The 21278-nt window shown below is 41.0% G+C and overlaps 1 protein-coding gene across 4 annotated transcripts in view; it reads right to left on the reverse strand.

Moving 5' to 3' along the window:
* Positions 1–350: 350 nt before the first annotated feature.
* The window catches only part of MYO5A (myosin VA), a 104246-nt gene continuing 83318 nt past the window's right edge, over positions 351–21278 (reverse strand). For 2 of the 4 annotated variants that reach the window (XM_061596054.1, XM_061596051.1), the window contains 10 exons: positions 19323–19391; positions 17621–17714; positions 13964–14110; positions 13428–13582; positions 11230–11319; positions 10403–10553; positions 8637–8919; positions 7206–7380; positions 6347–6427; positions 351–4892 (listed from right to left, as the gene is read on the reverse strand). In XM_061596054.1, coding sequence (XP_061452038.1) covers positions 4740–4892; positions 6347–6427; positions 7206–7380; positions 8637–8919; positions 10403–10553; positions 11230–11319; positions 13428–13582; positions 13964–14110; positions 17621–17714; positions 19323–19391 — 1398 coding nt within the window. In that variant the 3' untranslated portion in view covers positions 351–4739. The remainder of the gene's footprint in view (positions 4893–6346; positions 6428–7205; positions 7381–8636; positions 8920–10402; positions 10554–11229; positions 11320–13427; positions 13583–13963; positions 14111–17620; positions 17715–19322; positions 19392–21278) is intronic. The other 2 variants (XM_061596055.1, XM_061596052.1) reach the window with 1 other exon arrangement.

Below are 21278 nucleotides of genomic sequence, written 5' to 3' on the forward strand. Positions count from 1 at the left end.
AATGGGGACCTATTTTGTAAGACCAGTTCATACATTACATCTGCAGTGTGGCAGATGCTAATAAAAACCCTGCAGCCCTGTATTTGCATCTCTGTGTACTTTTTTTGAAGATACTGCCATGCAGCAGCATGAAATGTCTCGAGTCGTGTAAGTCAGTTAGGGGAAGCTGTGCCCAATCTTTGCTACTAAACTGTCTATGCGTAGGGCTGTAATCGTACTCATGTTACTTGCAAATCTCATTGAACTCTATGGTTTACTTCTGTAGGCTGAAACTCCACTACAATTAATAGCTTCAGAAATAGTCTGTTCACACACCAAGAGACACCAAAAAAGACTTGAACAGTTGTAGTTTTATTTGGACATTTCAGTGATAGCTAAGATACAGCATTTATGAAGCATATGTTTTACTAAATACAATGTTGGACACTATGACTATTTATACCATTCTGATACCATTTTGGCTTCCATTCTAAGCACGCTAGCAATATCTAGTGAAAACCTATTGTCTGTCAAAGGCTTTGTTTCAAAAAAGAATTACAAATCTAAAAATAGCAATTTTCAAAGGATTTTGTATGTGATATATTGAAATGTGTCCGGTTGTAAAATCTTAAAGGAAAAGAGACCTTCAGCTTTTAAATGCTGGTGGTTTTGAGATATGGAACAAACTAAAAAGACAACTACTATCCCAAGCAGACTTAGATGAAAGTTTTATTGGAATCAAAGGGACTTGTGTCCACATACTGGCCCCGAAGCAGAGATGATCCTTTATAAAATCTTGCTGTGTGCAGGAGCAAAAGCATTGCCAGAATGTGTCCCACAGATGTAGACTGCTTCTGTCTGAAAGACAGGCTGGATAGCTGCAGTGCATTGCTGTTGTGATTGCTTCCATGTGCATAAGATCATGTGCACATGGAAACATCCACTCCAGCAATCAACATAAGATTCCCTGTTTAATGAGCACAGTAGCACTCCATGGAAAGGGGGAGAAATGCTATTCCATGCATGCAACAGAAGCAGGATCTCTAGACTGAGACAAACATGTCTAAGCATAGTATGTTGTTATTTTTAAAGGTTAGGGCTGCAATCCTGTTGCATACCTACATGCAAATTTTTTCCACTGACTTCGAGATTATGCACAAGATAGCATGCTTGATCAGTTAATGTTTAATAAAACAAATATTTTTCAATTTCCTCCCTGATTGAAACTGAGGTGTTTTGCTAAAATCTGGACACAATATTATATTGCATTGATGATGTATGAACTCATCATTGGAAAAAGAAAAAAGCTCTGAAACCTAATGAGGTAATATTTGTGCAGTACTTCAGATCTGTACATTTTAAACGGGCTCACTTATGTATTTTTCCAGCGCTGGCGATAATGTTCCATATCAAATCAACAAAATTAGAAATAAAGACACTTTCACATTCAAAGAGCATAAAGGGAGGGGAAATAAGCATAACCAGAATTGTGTTAGGTTTACTCTAAACCTGAAAAACTAAACTGAAAGTTTTATATTTGTATCAATACTAAACACGTTAACCTATGAAAAGTGCATGTAAAATACTGCTACGTAAAGTATTATATGAATTTTAAAAAATACTAGTTAAACTTAGAAATACCTTCCTTTAAATCACGTGAAGCAGCATCCAATTTTAATGTGACAGAAAGTGATATTAGTCAGACTGCTAAATATAATGCCTATAAACATCTACCACTCTTGTAAATAAAGTACAGTAAGGCTTTTTTCCCAAGTAAACAAAATGGAGAGGATGCCATTTCTGAAATAGTTAAATTTCTTGAGATACTGTAAAAATCTTAAAGGGCAGATTTTTCAGTTAATTCAGAGGATTAGTAGTTGGGGCCCTAATTTTTTTAAAGTGCTGCTGTCGCTTGAAATTAATTTTATTATAGTTCTAGTATAGATACACTAGGAATCTAGGGAAAATTTAAGAAACTGTGATCATCTCAGGCTGCGGTCATTTCAGGGCTGCTTCTAGACTAGGTGGCAACTTTTGTGTCTTCCCACGTTTGCCCAGGGCTCCTTGGTGATCAAAGCACCCTAAGCTGGCAGGAGCCACAGAAGATGACTGTTTTTGACAGCATTTTATTGTAGTTCTGGAAGAAGCACCCCTTGTTAAAGGATCATTTTTGTAAACTTTGTGCCAGATGTAAAGTAAACATATTAAAGTAAAGAACTGTTCATTTACCATAAATAAAAGAAAACAGATTAGACATTGCTTGTCTTTAAGTACCTGAATGGTCTTAAAATAACCTTCTGTAAAAGGGTACACAACTCCCTGCCAACAGCAAAAACCCAGAAGAAAATTGGGGGGGGGGATGGAAGAGACCCAAATCAGTTTTTAAGAACAGTACTGACAATTTATTTATTTATAGAATTTATTAGTCGCCCATCTGGCTGGCTGTCCAGCCACTCTGGGCAACGTACAACGTAGGCATATAATACCTAGACACTGAAAATCTAAAAACAATGAAGATAAAATCTAGCCCACCCCAAAAGCCTGCCTGAAGAGCCAGGTCTTCAAGGCCCGGTGGAAACTCATCACAGAAGGGGCATGGCGGAGATCATTTGGGAGGGAGTTCCACAGGGTGGGGGCCACAATTGAAAAAGCCCTCACTTTATTTCCGTTATCAGTGACCATACATGCCACTTGCACATCACTCTCATGTAAAGCTTACTTGAAACACACTGGTCTTCTCAAGTGACAGCAACATTGTTCTAAGAATGCAAGACAAATGTTAACAATATGCCTGTACAGCATAAAGATACGTTTTAAAATAAATATAACAATTGTTATAATACACATTGCATGTGGCAATTTTGAAGTATGTAATTTCTTCCTATGTTTATCTGATCATCACTGACCGTATTTAAAAAATCAATATGAGAAAACACTGGGCAAGACTTGACAGACATTCTGAATTGCCAATTCCACACTGAGACAAGTCTCCAGAATGTGAGAGATCTAGCAAAAATGTTTTAATCAAGCAGCATCCTTTTTTTTTAATGTGTCCAGTGAAATATTCCCATAGATACAGAAGGAGAGTATTATTAATTTCAAAAGTGCATCCTAATCATGGTTTGCTTTACATTTCTACAAATTATCGTAAAGCAAAGTCTTAAGGTATTCAGGAAATCTGGAGTAAAAGAATTCCTCCTTCACCCAAGCACTTGAGATTCACCTGAAATTATACACACACACCAAAAAACACTACAAAATGAAAAACAGTAGAATGTACATACTGCCATTACAAAACTGGCAACTAAAAAACCCAAGGTGAAAAGCCAACATACGCCAAAATGATAAATAAATACTAAGAATATATTATGGTTGGGTTTTGTTCATTGAACTCAAGATCTTGAATACTGTGGTAAACATATTTGAAATACAATGATGCAGCTTCCAGTTTGCTATTTGTGCTTAGTTACCCCTTTCCTATTGCCAGTGATATTCCTTGCCACTTGCAAAAATCCTTTTAAGAGACTGGACTACTGTATTTGTTTCCACAAAAGATCCTTATTTCTCGTCTAAAGATTATTATTGTACATTTAAAAGAACAGAACACACAGCAGCACTGATGTTTTGAAACAGTACTAACTAACGAACAGCTATGTTGTACCATATAGTAAGCCAAAAGACACTTTTGTTATTTCATTATTTATGTCGCACTGACATAAATAGGGAAGGAGTCTGACAAATCATCTTCTGGGGTGCAATCTACTATGAACACCTACTGCGCACGTCCCATTGACGGGACTAGAGCTGCCCAAGAGTATGATTACCATTATGCAGCTCCCGTTTGCTATTAATAGGGCTTGTGCTATGTAGACTGTGTTCTATACTGCCAGTTTGCATTATACTTTCCAATCACTAACATGTTTTAACATGTAGTACATACCCCTAAATGCTTATATACTTAACTAAAAACCATACCTTTAAAATTTACTCTTTCGTCCTCTCTGGTTCCATTTATGAGCAGATCTATGACAGTTACATTTAAATAAGTTACGAGGAGCTCAAGTGTCCAGTCAGCTGTAGCTTCCCTACCAGAATGAGAATCAGAAACGCATTATGGATGGAGTGAACACACTGACGCCACCACATTTGAAGCAGCTATATGTATCTATTCTGCCATGTGTATGTGCAGCAGCAGGGATCTGCAATTGGTGGCCACTTCAAACATAATAGCGTACACTCTGAATCTGGAATGTGTGAAGTAATCCTCAGCCTTGATAAACTGGGGAAACTCCTCTTCAGGTGGTCCCAAGGACAATAAAGGTTTTGTCTTGGCCACCAGGAACAGAATGGTCCACTTTTGATCACAGAGGAAATGGAAAAGAAAAAATTCTGCTCCTCACTTTATTAGTCACAGAATGTCTCCGGCTCCAAATGCAAATATAAAAGACAGCTTGTGACCAGCAGGGAGAAAACAGACATTTGATCTATACTAGAAAAAAATCTGATTCGGAAAACTTTATATAGACCTCTGCATGAGAATAATGAATTTATACAAATGTATATGTTTCCATCATCCTTGAGCTGTGAGACAGTTATGTAGCATCCCAGCATTCTGCAATGCATTTCATGGCATCTACAATATTTTCTTCAGCTTTCTTTCTCTATTCCACCCCATCCACCCACCCCCTGGCTTTTCAGTGTCTTCACTGTTTAAGATTCAGGCAGCACGCTCATGATCGATGGCTAACTGTATTGTTGGTTCAGACACGACTAATGAATCCTAGACCCAAACTTGCTGGGATTTGGATGGTTTCTAATGCAAGAGACGATGGGTTAAATGGGAAAGTAACCGGGAAAATATGCTTGGCATCCATTAGCAGTTGAGGAGAGTCTTTCCTGTCTCGCATACGGAGCTGCAAAGATAAGAATGGATCACATTAGTATTCTAACTTATTTCCTGTAACTGTACTTTAATGCATATGTTCTTCCTTGGAAATACTTCAGAAATTATTCCTATGAACCACATTCTCCAAATTTCTATTAACTGAGGCATACCTTGTCCCTCCTCATTGCCCACTGGAAATAAGATGCTCCCCTGCCTGGGATGCTTGTGCCTTATTGCCAGAAACTGCCTGGGAGCTCCTCCTGCTCCTCTTTGTCTTGGTTTGTACATCATGTTAAGCTACCCTGACTGCACAGACATGCTGGCTCCCAGTGGGGCACTCGCACCAGCTTTGCTCCTCCCCAGTCTGTCCTACTGACAGGAAGGCATTTTCTACCCGAGATGCTTCTGCCTCCTTGCCAAAAGTTAGTCCAGTAGCTCTGCTCCTCTTTGTGACCAGTTGCAGCTGTCATCACTTTGGGCTATACAGCACGTATGTGGAAGAAGCTTCCCTCATCAGGTAAATAAATGCTGAAGCCAGCTGCTTAGGTGCCAAAAGAAAGTTCACAGCACTGAGAGCAAGTAATTATGCACTGGAAGCAAATGAATTTAAAACACATTTGATGTAAAGATGCAGTAGAATTTTCCTTCTACTCCCAAATGAAGGCTGACTGGAAGAAGACAAGGCCACAGCAGTGGATCATACAGATCTACATCAGGCAGATGCCTCTGTGCTGCATTTTGGGGGCATACAGGACGTTCTTTCATGACAGAGTTGGAAATTACTGCTGTAAACTAATAGTCATGGCAAAAAGCAACCTCAAAAGTACTCCCATGGGAAAAAAAGGTTTTTAATGACAGCAAGCAAAAAGGGAAATTTTTTTTGTGAAAAACACATTTAAGAAAACAGAACAAAAAACAAAATACTTGCAGCACAAGTAATTCCTACTACAGACAACAACTGTGTCACCTTAAAGGAACACTCAAAGGAAAGTATGCAGGATGGAACTATGCAAATCAAGTTGTGGGGCTATGCAGATGTTGGCTGATTCTCAGAGGCTGGAGACACCAGGAGTACAGACAATTTTAGTCCTAATCTCAGCGTGGTCCCTGAGTGCATCTCTTCATTTTTCTCCATATAAGGTGAACCTTTTCCTCTAGAGAAAAATTATACTTGGAGATACTGTTCTGATGGTAAAACGGTAGGAGGAAGGGTGTTAATGCATCTTTGCACAGAACATAGGGATGCACTGCAACCCACAGGGTTCTTGCAATATATAAGCCCTTCTTGCACACACATCCTATGAATATCCTGTAAGATATTTTTGCTGGCAATGATAAGTATAGATCCAACAGGAAGAGAAATATGGGTAGCAACACCATCATCATCACCACTGCCAGACTACTTGGGATAATTTACTTTCATTAGCAACTCGTTTTTTGACAGATTCCACAAGCAATAAGGAGAAAAAGGTGAAAGTTTACCTGTATCGTTCGGATAAAGGATACAGACACTCGTTCTTCAAATTCATTAACTGGAGTATACAAGTTCAAAACTTTCACAATCTGTAAGAAAATAGATATTTTTCCCCTCTTGTTGACCAACAGAGGATTGCTATTTGCCCCCTGCAATATTTTAAATCAGTAGTCTTCAACTTTTTCAGACCCAGGACCCACTTTTAACCCAAATGTGCATTTGGAGAGTCATTTCCTGTTCTGTTAGCCACATATTTGTATATGGTGGTAGGGCTGCTGTTGTGACCCAGCTTAGATCAGGCTGCAACCTGGTAGAGGGTCCTGACTCACCAGCTGAAGATCAATATTTAACACATTTAATACCTTTCAAATACACTCTGATTAAATTGCTTTCCTAGTTTGAGGAAATTTTCACCTTTATTTCAGTTTTGGAATTTATAATTCTTCAAGAAATGCACCTTTGTCTGCAGTAACAATGTCGGACTGCACGTAGTCAATAATATATTGAAACACCACAACCACACCACATCCCCAAAACAGAACCCCAATTCTATACTTCTACTATAATAAAATCCTGGAACTTTGTCCCCCATATAATGTTTTATTCTCCTGTAAACAAATCCTAAATGCAAGACCAAACTTTTTTTTTAAAAGGCTGTTCATACAAAAATCTACATTTGGCATGCAGGTTTATGGTGCTTGCTCCCTTTTCATAGTTCAGTTTTCATATTTTATACTTCTGAAGATAGTATTTTACTGATGACAGTAATTCAACAATAAGAGCAAAAATGACAAAACCGATGCATAGTCCCAAGCACCACCATGAAAAAGGCATTTTCAAGGAAGCCAGATAATAATGTTGGGTTACCTGTGCAGTAGTTAAGGCATTGCACATGGAACAAATGGCCCCTGCATCGTCATCAGTTTTCTTTTTCACTTGCAACAACTGCGCTGCCTGGATGAGAGGCTCCAGAGTTTCCTTAGCCCCGCTATTCATCAGATTTTTGTCACGAAGCCATTCTTCAAGTTGACTTACATTGTACCTATAAGTTTAACATACATATATATATAAACAACCATCGCCTTTAAGAACATTTTCAGTTAGCCTGAACAACCGGGGAAAAACCCTTTTCTTAATGCTTTCTTGTTTTATTATTTCCCCTCACACAATATTCTGTAAATTATTTTTGTTCTGACAGCAGCTCCAGCTTCCTGCTCTTACCACAACTCTTAGGGAACAGTTCACAAGGCCTTTAAAAAGCAAAATGCTTCCCACGTACGAATGAAAATCCAAACACTCCAGCACTTCATCTGGTACTTTACCTGCTTTTTTTGATATAGGACAGATGTTTGTTTTTTCCTTTCATCAACCAGACTGCTTCTATGCTAGGGCCTCACTTCTTTAAAGGAATCCCAATGCCTGAAGTTGGCTAATAAATATCTGCCATGTGAAAATAAAATTTAGCAGCTGATCCACAGCATACATGAAATTTGGGCTAATGGTATTATCCAGTGCGCAGCAAGCTCACAAGAAAGCGGTGCACGTAGCTTCTCATCCCTGAAATCACAAGTCAACTGAGACAGTGCTTGAGTCCTTGCTGGCAAAAAAATATTTTCCGCATAACATCCACCCATAATTCCATTTATTCAGGACAGAACGTCATGTTAGGAGATAACCCCTCGTTTGCTTTGGAACATTAATGTGGGGTCGGAGTGGGAGGCACTGGGAGAAACAGCAGACTGTGTACCTGCATTCTTAATCCTCCCACTGTAGTCCACTCCACCACCACATCCCAGGAATTCCCTGTTAATCATCCAGCCAACTTCAAAACCAGAAATAAGCCTAGTAGAGGGCTTGCAGGGAAACAGTTAAGAAACCTTCTTCCGCCGGTTGATTCTCCCCTGCCCTACATCACCACTAACCAGACAACACATGTTTAGAAAATAAGCTTGCCATGTGCCCACTCCTACCATGCATATGACTACCATGTGTGACCCAGGCCATATGCTCTTTCACCCTCAGAAGAAAGGGGTTGGATGGAAGGAACACATAAACCAAGTTCGTATCTCAAGTAAAATGTGACAATGTATACACAGGGTGTGCAAACCTGCTGCCTCATTGTACTTAGGAGAATCACCAGGTTGGCAAGTATGTAAGATGGTCCAGAACAATTCTGATACAGGAAATGCCCAAGTATAAAATGTCCCTAAAAATTAATTGCCTGCTTCAGATAGAATTCATCATTACGCCTAGCAGTATATTTGAGATGACTGGAAACATTTCGGAAGACATCCTCACCTTATCTGCATCCCTTTGCTCCATGAGCACATATCTTTTCGCAGGAGAAGGTTATTGAGGGTCACAGCCCCAATGATGTAGAACATCTGCTTGACTACCTGCTTGATCAGCTCTGGATCCATTCCATGCTGACACATGATGGAGTGGAAGGTGTTCAACTGTCGAATGATAGAGTCCAGCGTGTACGTCCCTTCGTCAGCAATGCTGGAGGTTCTCTTTCGGAGACCAGTTGGTTTTACCCCTGACACGCCTTGGATAGTTTCATGCTCCAACATTCCTGAAACTGTTTAAGAGGATCACTAACACAACTAAGAAATACGAATCCAGGATACAAAAACAACAATGCTTCTCTTTGGAACTGGTACTGGAAGTAAGAGCAGAAACACCAAATCACTTAGATTGCATATGATCCCAGGGGTGGACTGTCCCAATAGGTCCTCGTCCCTGCAGCGGGGAGCTGTTACTGTCAATTACCAGGAAATAGGCTATTGACCTCCCCCTCCCTGAACCATCTATCAACGATCCAAATGAAAAGAACAAAATCAAGGGTATCGGGTGGTTCCAGGTTTCTGAGGGCTCTCGGGAACAGTGGACCCCTCATCACCACCCGTGCCACGCCTGATCACCTCCTCCCGCCATCCATCTTTGCTGCTGGGGGCGGCTGCTGCCGCCACTACTATCACCACCTCCTCGTCCTCAGTGCCTCGCCATCCCTTCAGCGGCTGGAGGCTCTGGGTGCTCTACCGCGAGCCCTTCCTCAGCCACTGGGGCCAGAAGCACATCAAGTCTCCATGGCATGAGAAGCTTCACCTCACAGATACCGTACCAGTGGTGGAGTCCGCAAAGCGAAGCTTCCCAAGCAATGGAAGCTGCTTCTGAGGGGGTGGGGCCTGATGCGCTTCTGGTGGCGGTGGCTGAAGAAGGGCTCGTGGGGAGCACCTGGAGCCTCCAGCCGCTGAAGGGATGGGCGAGTGCCGAGAGGAGGAGGTGCTAGTGGCGATAGTGGCGCCAGCAGCAACAAAGACAGGTGGCGAGAGGAAGTGACCAGGCCCAGTGCTGGTGATGAGGGCCCCCTGTGAGCTCCTGAGCCCTTGGGCCAGTGCCCAACCTAGCCGCCCACTGATGTCAGGCCTGAAGGGTATTCCTGCCACATGTGTTGGGCCAGTGATGTGCTCAGGCAGCTGTCATGACCTGTCATGGCAGTCATGACGTCCCATGCTGGACCCATCAAGGCAACCTCGGCATGTATGCTGAAATACTCCCATGTCTAGGTTTTTCCAACTCCATTCCTTAGATTGTCCCCACCAGGAAGCCCACAGGCAGAACATGCGGGCAACAGCATTCTCCCACTGTTGTTCTCCAGCACTTGGTATTCAAAGGCATATTTCTGATACTGGAGGTAGTATATAGCCATTAGTAATCTAGAAACCATTGATAGCCTTATCTTTCATAATTTTGTCTGCAGCCCCCTTTTTTCTAATTTCCCAAGCTGTGCAGCAATCTAACCCCACATGCTGATCTTGGTTTGTACAGGGAAATCAGATAAAAAAATTGGTAAGCTTTGACTGTGCTCTTTATAAATGATGTATATATATTATGCCATCTCTTAGAAAGAAATGCACTTCATTTAACAGTAGTAGAAGTTGTCAAAGGAAATCAGAGTTACAGGAGTAAACAGCAGAGGTGACTACTTAATTAGTGATAAATTAGTTAGGAAACAAAACCACAAGTTTCTTTTATTATTATTATTATTCCTTTTGCCTTACCAATCATTGGCTGCAGAATATTCTCCAACACTCTGACAAGTTGCTGGTAGATCTGAATGGCCAAGTCACTCAGTACTTGTCTGTATTCAGCAAGGTCAAAATTAGTGAGGCAATGATCATTCTGACGAGGTGTGTTGTGCTTCATAAACCCCTGAGAATTTGTAGAAGATAATAGTGCATATTGCAGTTGGTATGTGTGTACTTCCAAAATGCTCAGGGTGGGCAACACGTTTTAAAAACAGAAAAGATGTATTTTTAAAAGTGTGTGAGATTAACTCCCAGCTGGCCTACCAAACCTGCCACCAAATGTCTACCAAAGAAACAGCAGTGAATGGAGCATAAGGGAGCAGAGGTCTCGTACTTTTTTTCAGAGCAGGGGCAATGATGTCATTTGCTAGAGTGGTATGTGCAAGTGTGGTAAGCTGGGGGGTGGTGGAGGACATGGCCCCTTTGTAACATATGCTGTGCTCAGACTGTGACTGGTTCAAGGTTACCCAGTGAACTTCATGGCTGATCAGGAATGTGAACCCATATCCTTCCCACCCCAGATCCAACATACTAACCACTATACTACCCTTTACCAGTTCATGCATTTTTTTTAAACTTTCAATCGGGTCATGATTAGCTCCTGCGCATCTAAATATACTACTATACCATTGCCAAAGAAATATACAACTCTTGCTCTGGAAAACACTCGCTTTCTGGCTCACATACCCAAGCTACGCTTTCGTCTTGGAAAGGAAGCTCTCGTGCATCCACAGCCTCCAACACATCTTGTACATGGCAAAGTCAAAAGCAAAGTTACAAACATAAATGGTAAAACTTGCCTCTTCACCACTGTACTGCTTCAAGCAGTGCAAAAATCGGCATGTGTTAGACAGCCAGAAGGAAACCGTTTCAAAGTCATCACCTCTTTTCTGAAAGCAAATTAAGAAACAAAGTGTGCATCAAAAAGCATTTTGAAGAAAACTAGATCACAGATAATTGCACACTTCTTTGTATGCTTTCTTTGCTATATTTAAAAAGTATTTTAAATTGTACTGCAGTTCTGCAACATGTTCTATATGCATCTCTTGACAACCCCAGCCCATGCTGTGTGGAGATTAAACTGCCTTTTTGCTTTTGCTTTGCAACACTAGATGACACTGTAGTTGCCTCATACACAGAGCTAATATTACATGGGAAGCCTTATCTACATATAAGCTAAATTCTAATTAATGAGAATAATTTGAGGATGATTTTACAAACATTGTGAAACTATGACGAACACCCATGTTCATCAGAGAAGAACTTAAGTCTTGCAGTCATGGGGGGGCAGGCACTTCCTGCTTTTACAGACTCACAAGATGCACCTTCATGAAAGGTGCAGATCTCTTTCTCCACTGTAAGATTATTTGGAAACATGAGTAAACAAAACCTATTGCTAGAGTTTTTTAAAGGAAGACTACAGAGAGAATTTGATATTCCTTTTCTGTAAACGAAAAACATTGTCCTGCCCCGAAACTTGGCCAATACATATCTCTAAAAGTACAAACCAACACTATCCTCCATGTGGTACAAACTTTAGAAAAGCAGAAGACACTGCTCACATGCACAGATGACATCCCCACAGATATCGGCATAAAGATACTCAGTTTGCCCCACCTGTTGTTATTTCTCAAGTGTATGGTTTACACGTGGACGTTATCGCAGTGCATTTAATTGGACCCAAAACTTTTTACATTACAGAAACATGATTTAGTCACAATAGCTTAGAATCACAGAATAGGAGAGCTGGAAGGGGCCTATAAGGCCAGCAAGTCCAACCCCCTGCTCAACATAGGAATCCAACTTAAAGAATACCTGACAGGTGGCTGTCCAGCTGCCTCTAGTGCTGGACAGCCCACCACCTCCCTAGGTCATTGGTTCCAATGTCATACTGCTCTAACAGTTAGAACGTTTCTCCTGATGTTAAGTTGAAATTGGCTTCCTGTAACCTGAGCCCATAATTCTGTGTCCTGTAGTCTGGGATGACTGAGAAGAGATCCTGGCCCTCCTCTTTGTGACAACCTTTCAAGAACTTGAAGAATGCTATCATATCTCCCCCTAGTCTTCTCAAGGCTAAACATGCCCCATTCTTTCAGTCTCTCCTCATAGGGCTTTGTTTCCAGTCCTCTGATCATCCTTACGTTGCCCTCCTCTGAACCTGTTCCAGTTTGACTCCATCCTTCTTAAAGTGCGGTATCCAGAACTGGATGCAGTACTCAAGATGAGGCATAACCAGTGCCAAATAGAGAGGAACTAGTACTTCATGCAATTTGGAAACTATTTCTGAATGCAGCCTAAACTAGCACTTGCCTTTTTTGCAGCCACATCACACTTTGGCTCATATTTAGCTTATTTATTGAAAGAGAAATCTGCTCATCTAGATGCAGCTGATGATACATAATTGCACATCATCTCATGTAAAAAAGCATGCTGTTTTCTGCATACTACACAAGCAGCACATCCATATGCTCCTCACCTCCAACCTCAAGCAGCAAGAAAAATATGTGGCATCCTGGACCAAATTGGAAGAAACCCATAAGGTCAAACAAGGTGCATCTGCATTAAAGAGGAGAGTCTATCTCCCCAGGAAGAAGACCCAATGGCAATTCTTGAGAAGAGGGGTAGGGAACTCCTTTCAGCCCAAGGGGCACGTTCCCTCTGAGCAACTTCCCCATCCCTGCTTTGGAAACTCTATGGGTTGTAGTCAACCAAGCCCTTCTCAGAGTGGACCCATTGAAATTAATGAACTTATGTTTGCCATTCCTAGTAACTTCAATGGGTCTACTCTGAGTAGGACCAGCAGTGAGTGCCACCCTATATTTTTAGAATCAAGCCATCATATCGGTTTAAATGTGTACTTTATTTAGAGAGTTGCCACACTACCAATGATCTGGAAAAGAACTCAACATCTGTAAAAAGCAAGTGCAGTGTTTTTAGAACAAAAACAGTTCCTTTACTAATGCCACATGTTGACGCTGCAATTAAAGAACAAACTGACCTTCAAAATTTTTTTGATACCATTAATAGTAGAAGTCAGCAAGGATCGCACTTTTTGATCATCATTCAGATAGTCAGCATGGCGGACACACATGAACAAAATGTATGCTGGTAGTCCTGGGATGAGATTGACTGCCACACCACGTGGCTTCAGGTCTGAGGAAGAACACAAAAACATGCACATATAAATTCATAGATAACTTCACTCTACTGACAAAGCCTGATAAAACTGCAGCTCTCTAATTTACAGGCATTGTTTTGACCAGTTTTAACTCTATTTATTTGATTTCAGGGTTACATTTCCTCTTGCAGTTATCAACCAAAAATTATCTGTGCCCATAACAGAACAGAGTGATGTAAAAGTTGCAAAAGGGAACAAGGCGATATGTAATGCAACTGATAAAAAGAACTAAACTTTCTTGGTGAATGGAGAATGATTCTTTTTCTCCAACGTTAGATAAAATGGACCTAACTGAAAAAGAGATTCCGTTGCAAAAACAGCCTGCATTCATAGGCAATTTCATAAAGGATTCTCACCTAAAATCAGGTTCTTCATAAGCTTTGGCTCATCCTCTTTCTTATATTCCAACATTCCCTGGAAGTCCTTTTCTTTCCTTGGAATATTGACAGGATGGATTGGCTCATCAATTATTTGTCCAGGTGAAATGTTCTCCATCTGGCCCACTACATCAAGAAATGGAGAGAATTTCTTTTAAATAAAACTCAACACAATTGCTACTTGTCACAAAACCCCAGACTTGAACAAGAGGTTTGATACTGAATTCTGGAATGTTATCTGGATCTAACAGCTGCCCATTCAGAATGATAGAGTTCGCAGCAGTAGTCAAGCAGACAAATCCCCTCTCCAAGGGGACGTTCAACATGAGAAAAAGGGAAGTCTTCCCACTGGGTGTGAAAAACAAAGCCAACACAGAATCAAAAAAGGCTTGCACTTAAGATCTTTGGACTTAACATTCCTTTATTTTCAAAGCTCTATTCAGGTGCACTGGAACCAGTCGGGAAGGCCTGCACATATCTACGCATAAAATCAAAACTGAACCATCTGTTGTAATCAGTGAAAACTCAGCGAGAACAAGAATATATACAAATTGCAATTTTTCACTTAAAATAAACTCCTTTCTAGAAGGAAGGGTAACACAGGATTTTGCTCAGTGTCCGAGTTACTTAGGACACTCAATTCTCCCAAGACAAGCTCACCTCCTGCTGATATCTCAACCTTCCTACTATTAGCAAAAATGTTCTTGGCTGCCCTATAAAGGACTTCTGTGCCTTCTTTGTCTCCCCTCTTTGGTACGTGTTTCCTTTAGAAGAAGCAAGTCCACATACCAGACAAGGAAACACCACAGCTCACCTCCAGCATGGCATACACACACACCCTTCACCAAAACAAAGCATTAACTACAGGCTGAAAGCTGCAGCTCTTGGGCAATCTATTACCACCCCTCATGTCATGTGCATCCAACCCAAGTTACATACTCTTAGACATGGAGACAAAAAACTGTGTGTGTTTATGCCTTAAAAGATTAAAAAGAGACATTATTTCTGTATTAAGAATGTGAGATCTCATCAGAAATATAAGCAAAAGGAGGTTTTTATTTGCTCTATGGCTGCACTCCTATGCACACTTACATGGGAGTAAGCACCACTAAAATCAACAAGACACTTCTCAGTAAGCACGGATAGGATTGGGCTGTAGGTCTGGTAGTCTCCTTTAAAGGAAATACTGGAATTGAAAATTTGCTTTTCTAAAGTGTGCTTTAAAAAAAATGCCCTCAGCAAATTGTCCAAAAGCAAAATATGGCATGTTGAACTAGAAACTTAGCTTCTAGTCATAAATCTAGAACCTTAAACATAATTGCACATGGTCATTAGAAAACTGCTGGGATCAGCTCACAGGATATCAGTAAATCAATAGAGACGTATATTATCTAGGGTCCTGTGCAGCTTTAAAAAATTTCTGCGTGTTGCCTTCTTACCTTGTTCCAGTTCACACACAATGATAAGCCAAACTATGGCTTAGCATAAACAATAAGATGTGCAGGTACAAAACCAAACCTTGGTTTGGAGTGAGACAAACTGCAAGCCCAGGCTCAGACATTAACACTAAGCCAAACCATGGCTTAGCACATGGCACAGCAAGCACAGGACTGAGGCAGGTGTGCAGCCACCAGAATCTTAACCCAGGAACTCCACATAAGCTTGTTCATGCTAAGCTATCGCTTGGCTTAGTGCTACATGAGAACAGGGCTACTGCAATTCAGGAACTAAGCATCTAAAACAAACTGATCAGTGCCTGTACTTCTGATAGATAGATTATGGTCACTGACCAGGAAACGTTCATCCGCACAGGATAATTAACGTAAAGTCATACCATAGTAAGAAAACGTAAGATTCACAGAGGAGCCAACAGGGAATTTACCATCTGCTTCCTAATTTGCATTGAGGATAGAAAAAAATAGCTACCTGTTCAGTGCCGTAAGAAGAGTCATCACTTAAAACAATACCAGAATTTCAGTGGGTCTTCCAGACAGAGCTCTTAATAAGGGACTCTGCTTCAGAGCTATATTTAACGTGGCAAAAGGAAGGCAGCAATTAGATCTTAGCCACTCCCTACTAACGCTTACCAAGTGAAACGTCTTAATGTAATCTGCAGAGCAGCTTTTTTTTTCCCCCTGAAGGTGTTCTTACTGCAGATAATGCTTACTGAACACAGAAGTCTCTGATTTCTCTGTGCCACCCTCCTTCAAAGGCAAAGTACAATCAAGTGAAGGAGGAGGGAACTGCAATGAGGTAAACAGGGAGCGGTTTTTACCATGATATAGGAATAAAGGGCTGTTTAAATAAGTTTTCCTGGCACAGTTAATATTGTACCTGACAGACAATGACTTCATTGAAGAAAATCTTCCACTAAGATTGTGTGTGTTATGTGCCTTCAGGTCGATTATAACTTATGGTGACACTATGAATCAGTGACCTCCAGTAACATCTGTCATGAACCACCCTGTTCACATCTTGTAAGTTTAGGTCTGTGGTTTCCTTTAGATTAATAAGCTAGAAAGTCATGTTTTTTTCTCTTGCATAGGTATTTGTACGGTAATGATTGCAGAGGCAAAAGGCACTAGCATGACTATTAGGCATTTTAATTCCATGATGCCTTGAAACTGTTACTGATACATTTATTTCAGATACAGGTAATGTTTGGGTAAAACTGAAGCTTGCTAGCATACAAATGAAAAAGAATTCAATCTGTTTCTTAAAGGAAGGCCTTGCTCACTTGGAATCAGTCTAATATCCATGTTATCGTGGTACCATTCTTAACAATGTATCATCACTTCCAAATACAGCATGATTCAGGAAAAAAGTCTGCTTGACCCTGAGGAGTTGTGAACATCAGCGGCTCAACACTGAGATTCTAGCTCTAATGGCACTATGGGCTTTTAAGTTGCTACCCTTTGGAATTCCCTCCTGTTACATATTAGACAGGCACCATCTCTGTTGTCTTTTTGGCACCTACCAAAGATCTTCCACTTTCAACAAGTCCTTTAAGTGGAGATCTTTATTCCAGTCTGCATCTGTATTGGAACTATTCTTAACCATTTTTATATGTGGAGTTGTTTTTAAATGTCTGGATTGCTTTTATATGTGGAGTTGTTTTTACACTTGTTTTATGGTTCTGTTTTATGTATTTGTTTGTTTGTTTGTAATCCGCCCTGGGACCTTGTGGTGAAGCGCGGGTAAGAAATCTAATCCATAAAACAAAACAAAGTAAAATATGGAATCCTTTCTCATATGGCCATCACTGAGGTAAAATCCATATGCAAACAAATATTATCATCAATTCCAATGGCCCACATTCTCATGTTTCAGAAGAAAGGTGAGCATTCTTATTCACCAAGTGTTCTTGTTTAAAGTCCTTGGCTCTTGGTATTGCCCTTTAAGTAAACAGAGAATAAAATGAACTTCAGCTTGCAACCAGTTTGCACTCAGATTCCAATACCCACATTAATTACAATTACATAAGCATGTACACAGAAGTTCAACATTTTTTTCAGTAGTTGCATTCAGGTGGTCAACAGGTGAAGACTCATTGCCTCAGCCAGATAGTAAAACATTTTAATCTTCATGCTACCAGACAGGAGGGAAAAACACTTTGACCACGCATGGATACCATACCTTCAAGTTCATCAATCTTTTTTGCAAAGACTTTTAGCTGCTTTTTCAGTTTGCGAACAGTCTTGTCCTGTTTTTCAAGCTGCTCCATTAAATCCTATACAATAAAGTTGAAAGGGAAGGATTAGGTACATAAAAGTGTCATACACACAACAGACAAAACAGAACCAGCGCTGTTAGTGCTGCGAGAGGAACTGAGTAGAGCAGAAAGGCAATGCCACCATCTGGCGGAAGTCTGCAAGCCTGTGCACTGCCTAGAACGTAAGCAAGGCATTGATATAAAGTATGTTGAAACACATGCAGCATGACAGAGACAGAATTCTTCCACAGGCACATTTTATGGATGCCAAAATATCCATATCTCACTTTTTAGTGCAGGGACAGGGGGCCTGTGGTCCTCCAGATAATGGGTTCATAACTACCCCTTACATTTAAAGCACTCAGTGGGGAGGAGAACCTGGCTGGGAGTCCAGAGTCTGGGAGTTCAAATCCCCACTCGTGTCTCCTGGGTGTCAAGGGCCAGCTAAAGATCACCCCCACAGGGAATGGCTCAGGGGTTACGTGCTCTGCCACCTGTGCAGCCGTGGGCAAGCTGCATTGTCTCAAGGAGCCCAGTTGCCCCCCCAGCTGGCAACTGCGGACAAGGAAGGGGCTGGCTTGTGCAGCTGTGGAAAGCTGAGCAGGCCCTAGCCAGCTGGAGAGGACTAGCCTCAGAGGGAGGCAATGGTCAACCCCCTTGGAATACCGCTTACCATGAAAACCCTATTCATAGGGTCGCCATAAGTCGGGATCGACTTGAAGGCAGGCCATTTCCATTTTTATTCCACTTCAACAGGCATAGCATCCCACAAAAAATCCTGGGGACTGTGGTTTACCCCTCGCAGAGCTACAATTTCCAGCACCCTTAAACCACAGTTCCCAGGATTCGGGGGGGGGGGAGCCATGACGGTTGAAGTAGTTTAAGAATGCTTTAAGTGTATGGGGTTGATGTGACCTGAGAGCCCAACTCCCAGCCATCAAGGCCAATGCTCAGGGATGATGTGAACTGGAGTCCAACAGGTTTCCTATCCCTGTTCCAGTGGATTCTGCCTTTCAAGGTCAAGGAGATCCCACAACCACCAATTACTTTTTATTCATGGAGAGGAGAGAGTGGGTGAGTCTGAAGGCCACCCTCCCATTCTGGGGAGAATCAGAGAGGAAAACACAACATCTGAACAGACCTTCTGCAAAGTTGGGGAACTGCAGCGTAGCATCAGGAACTGTGGCATCAGGAATTGTGTTTGTGGTGTTGTGTTCACCTTAAAACTCCGCTATAGCACCACCCTCTCCTCAAAACTTAAGATTACAAGTATTATTGCTTAGCCTCTCCCCGCCGCTTCATCCTTCTGGTACCACTAGAATTAAGGCTTAATGTCGAGGGCTTTTATCTAAGTTTGATTTTTTAGGAGCAAATCTGGAACCTCTTTTTCAGGAAGTGTACGGCTAAGGGAGCCTGTTTCAGTCATGTTGCAATGTTCATATTAGTAATGGATTATGCACGGACAGAAACAAAAGATGCCAACACAACTGACACGACATAAAGCTCTGGGAGGCATTATGAAATTCTTTGAAAAGGATTTCCTTCAACACTGAACAAAGCAGCCAGCTCTTCAATTAGTGCTCCAGAGCAAACAAAGAATGAGGGTCTTCTGTACAATGTACATACAATAATCCGTTTGTAAAGGGAAATCCGGTACGATTGATACTTCATGGGGTCATCTAACTCCTCATAATACTGAAAAAACAGGTATAAAGTATAGGTTCTTCCCATTCTTTAAAGGCACTAGCATTTCAACAAACTTCAGAAGAAAAGGCAAGTTCAACTATATTGATATAGAAGCAGACTTAGGTGATTAAAACTCTGTCAATCTCTCTATGGACCAAGGATGCAAAAGCTGCAGACTTTTAAGATATATATAGCCAAAGAAGAGCTTTTCTGGTCCATTAATACCCCCCCCCCAAAAAAACCTATGGCTTTTAAAACATAGATTTCAAAACTGCATGGAAAATAAAAATACCTCAAAAGGCATTCAATAATGATCACTTTCGGAACTGGTACTATCAGGAATATTTTTGTCCCAGATGGGTGATGATGACTGATAGGCATATCACACCATGGAAAAAAAGATGAAAGGAGGTATAGCTGACTTGTGAAAAAGCACAGGCTGGAAGGATTAATCCCCTTCTAAATGGTTAACACATTTGGGACAACATCAAAACATGTCCATCTGTTTAAGTGCCAGGTGTAGGAAGTGTTTGTTTCCACCTATTCACTATCTTGGTTTGTGCTCAGTCTGTATTTGGGCAAACCTAATGAACTGGATAAGGACAGGAGCTCTACATAAACTGTCTTAGTTTGTATTTGCTTTGTTGACAGCTTATTCATTCCTTTGAGAACCAAAAAAACGTATTAACAAAAGAAAAACAGTGTCCATCAGGTACATTAAAAAATGTGTTTGCAGCACGGTGTTGGCATCTACAACTGCAAGTAAGCCACCTAATAAGTTAGTTTATGTGATAAATAATGCTACAGACAATGGTGGTGTTTGAAGAATGGTCATGAATACAGGTTACTGTGGGGTTAATCTCATGAAGCACGAGAAGGAAACTTGCTGTTGTGGAAATGCAAGAATGTCAACACCTTTAAACCATGATTGGGAAACCTGCTGGGGAAGACAGTGGTCTCCGTTGAAGGAGTGCACAGCCCACCTACCACAGGCAATTTGGTCTGTATGGAGGCAGGATGAGCACCTAGCCAGCTGAAGTGCTTGACTGGATAGACTCATCTCGTACTAAAATACTAACTGCCTGGCCAAGGTTTGGCTTCCCAATCCCTAAAAATACACACCTTACTCCCTTTCCAATTTTCTAAAATAACTAAAGTAACAGCAATGGAAGGTAGAGGCACACAAGACTGGTTTGAAAAAACATTTGATTTTTTTTGTGCAGCTTGTTGCACTACCAAGATTTGAAGATTCTGCAGAAATATTTTAATAGCTTCAGGGCTAACCAGCAGCATAAGGATAAGAAACCCTTCCAGACATCAAGCATACACTGGCCAAAGAGGCTTCCACACAAGCACTATTATACGTAAGCATGTGGACATGAAGTTGCAAAGTTACATAGGTCTACTATTTTTTTAAAAAAATAAGAACTGTCTTGTTTACTTATTTACAGTACAATCCTATACATGTGTGTTCAGAAGTAAGCCCCACTGAGTTCACTGGGACTCACTTCCAGGTAAGGGTGCATAGGATTGCAGCCTTAGTTCATTTTATGGGCCAGTACAGAATCTCAAGGGCAGTGTGCAATCCGTGTGGCAACTGGCTCATCTCTTGGCATACTTAATTGACAAGTCTTCCGAGGAAGCAATAAACCTATAGAGCAAAATAATCTTTGAGATCTGTTACTTAAATAATTGCCTTGCCCCACACATGCCCATTCAAATCTGCAGAACTTGCACTTTTACAAGCACTGTATAATGGTCATTCTACATCTGTAAGGAGTTGATCTTCTCATGTGGCAGCAACTATGATTTTTAACTCCCTGCCTATTAACATCACGCACTATACTGTTTTAAAGGGTTTTTTTATTATTTTCAGGGAGCCTAGCCAGACATATA

The sequence above is a fragment of the Rhineura floridana genome, chromosome 14 (assembly GCF_030035675.1).
Source record: "Rhineura floridana isolate rRhiFlo1 chromosome 14, rRhiFlo1.hap2, whole genome shotgun sequence".
NCBI lineage: Eukaryota > Metazoa > Chordata > Lepidosauria > Squamata > Rhineuridae > Rhineura > Rhineura floridana.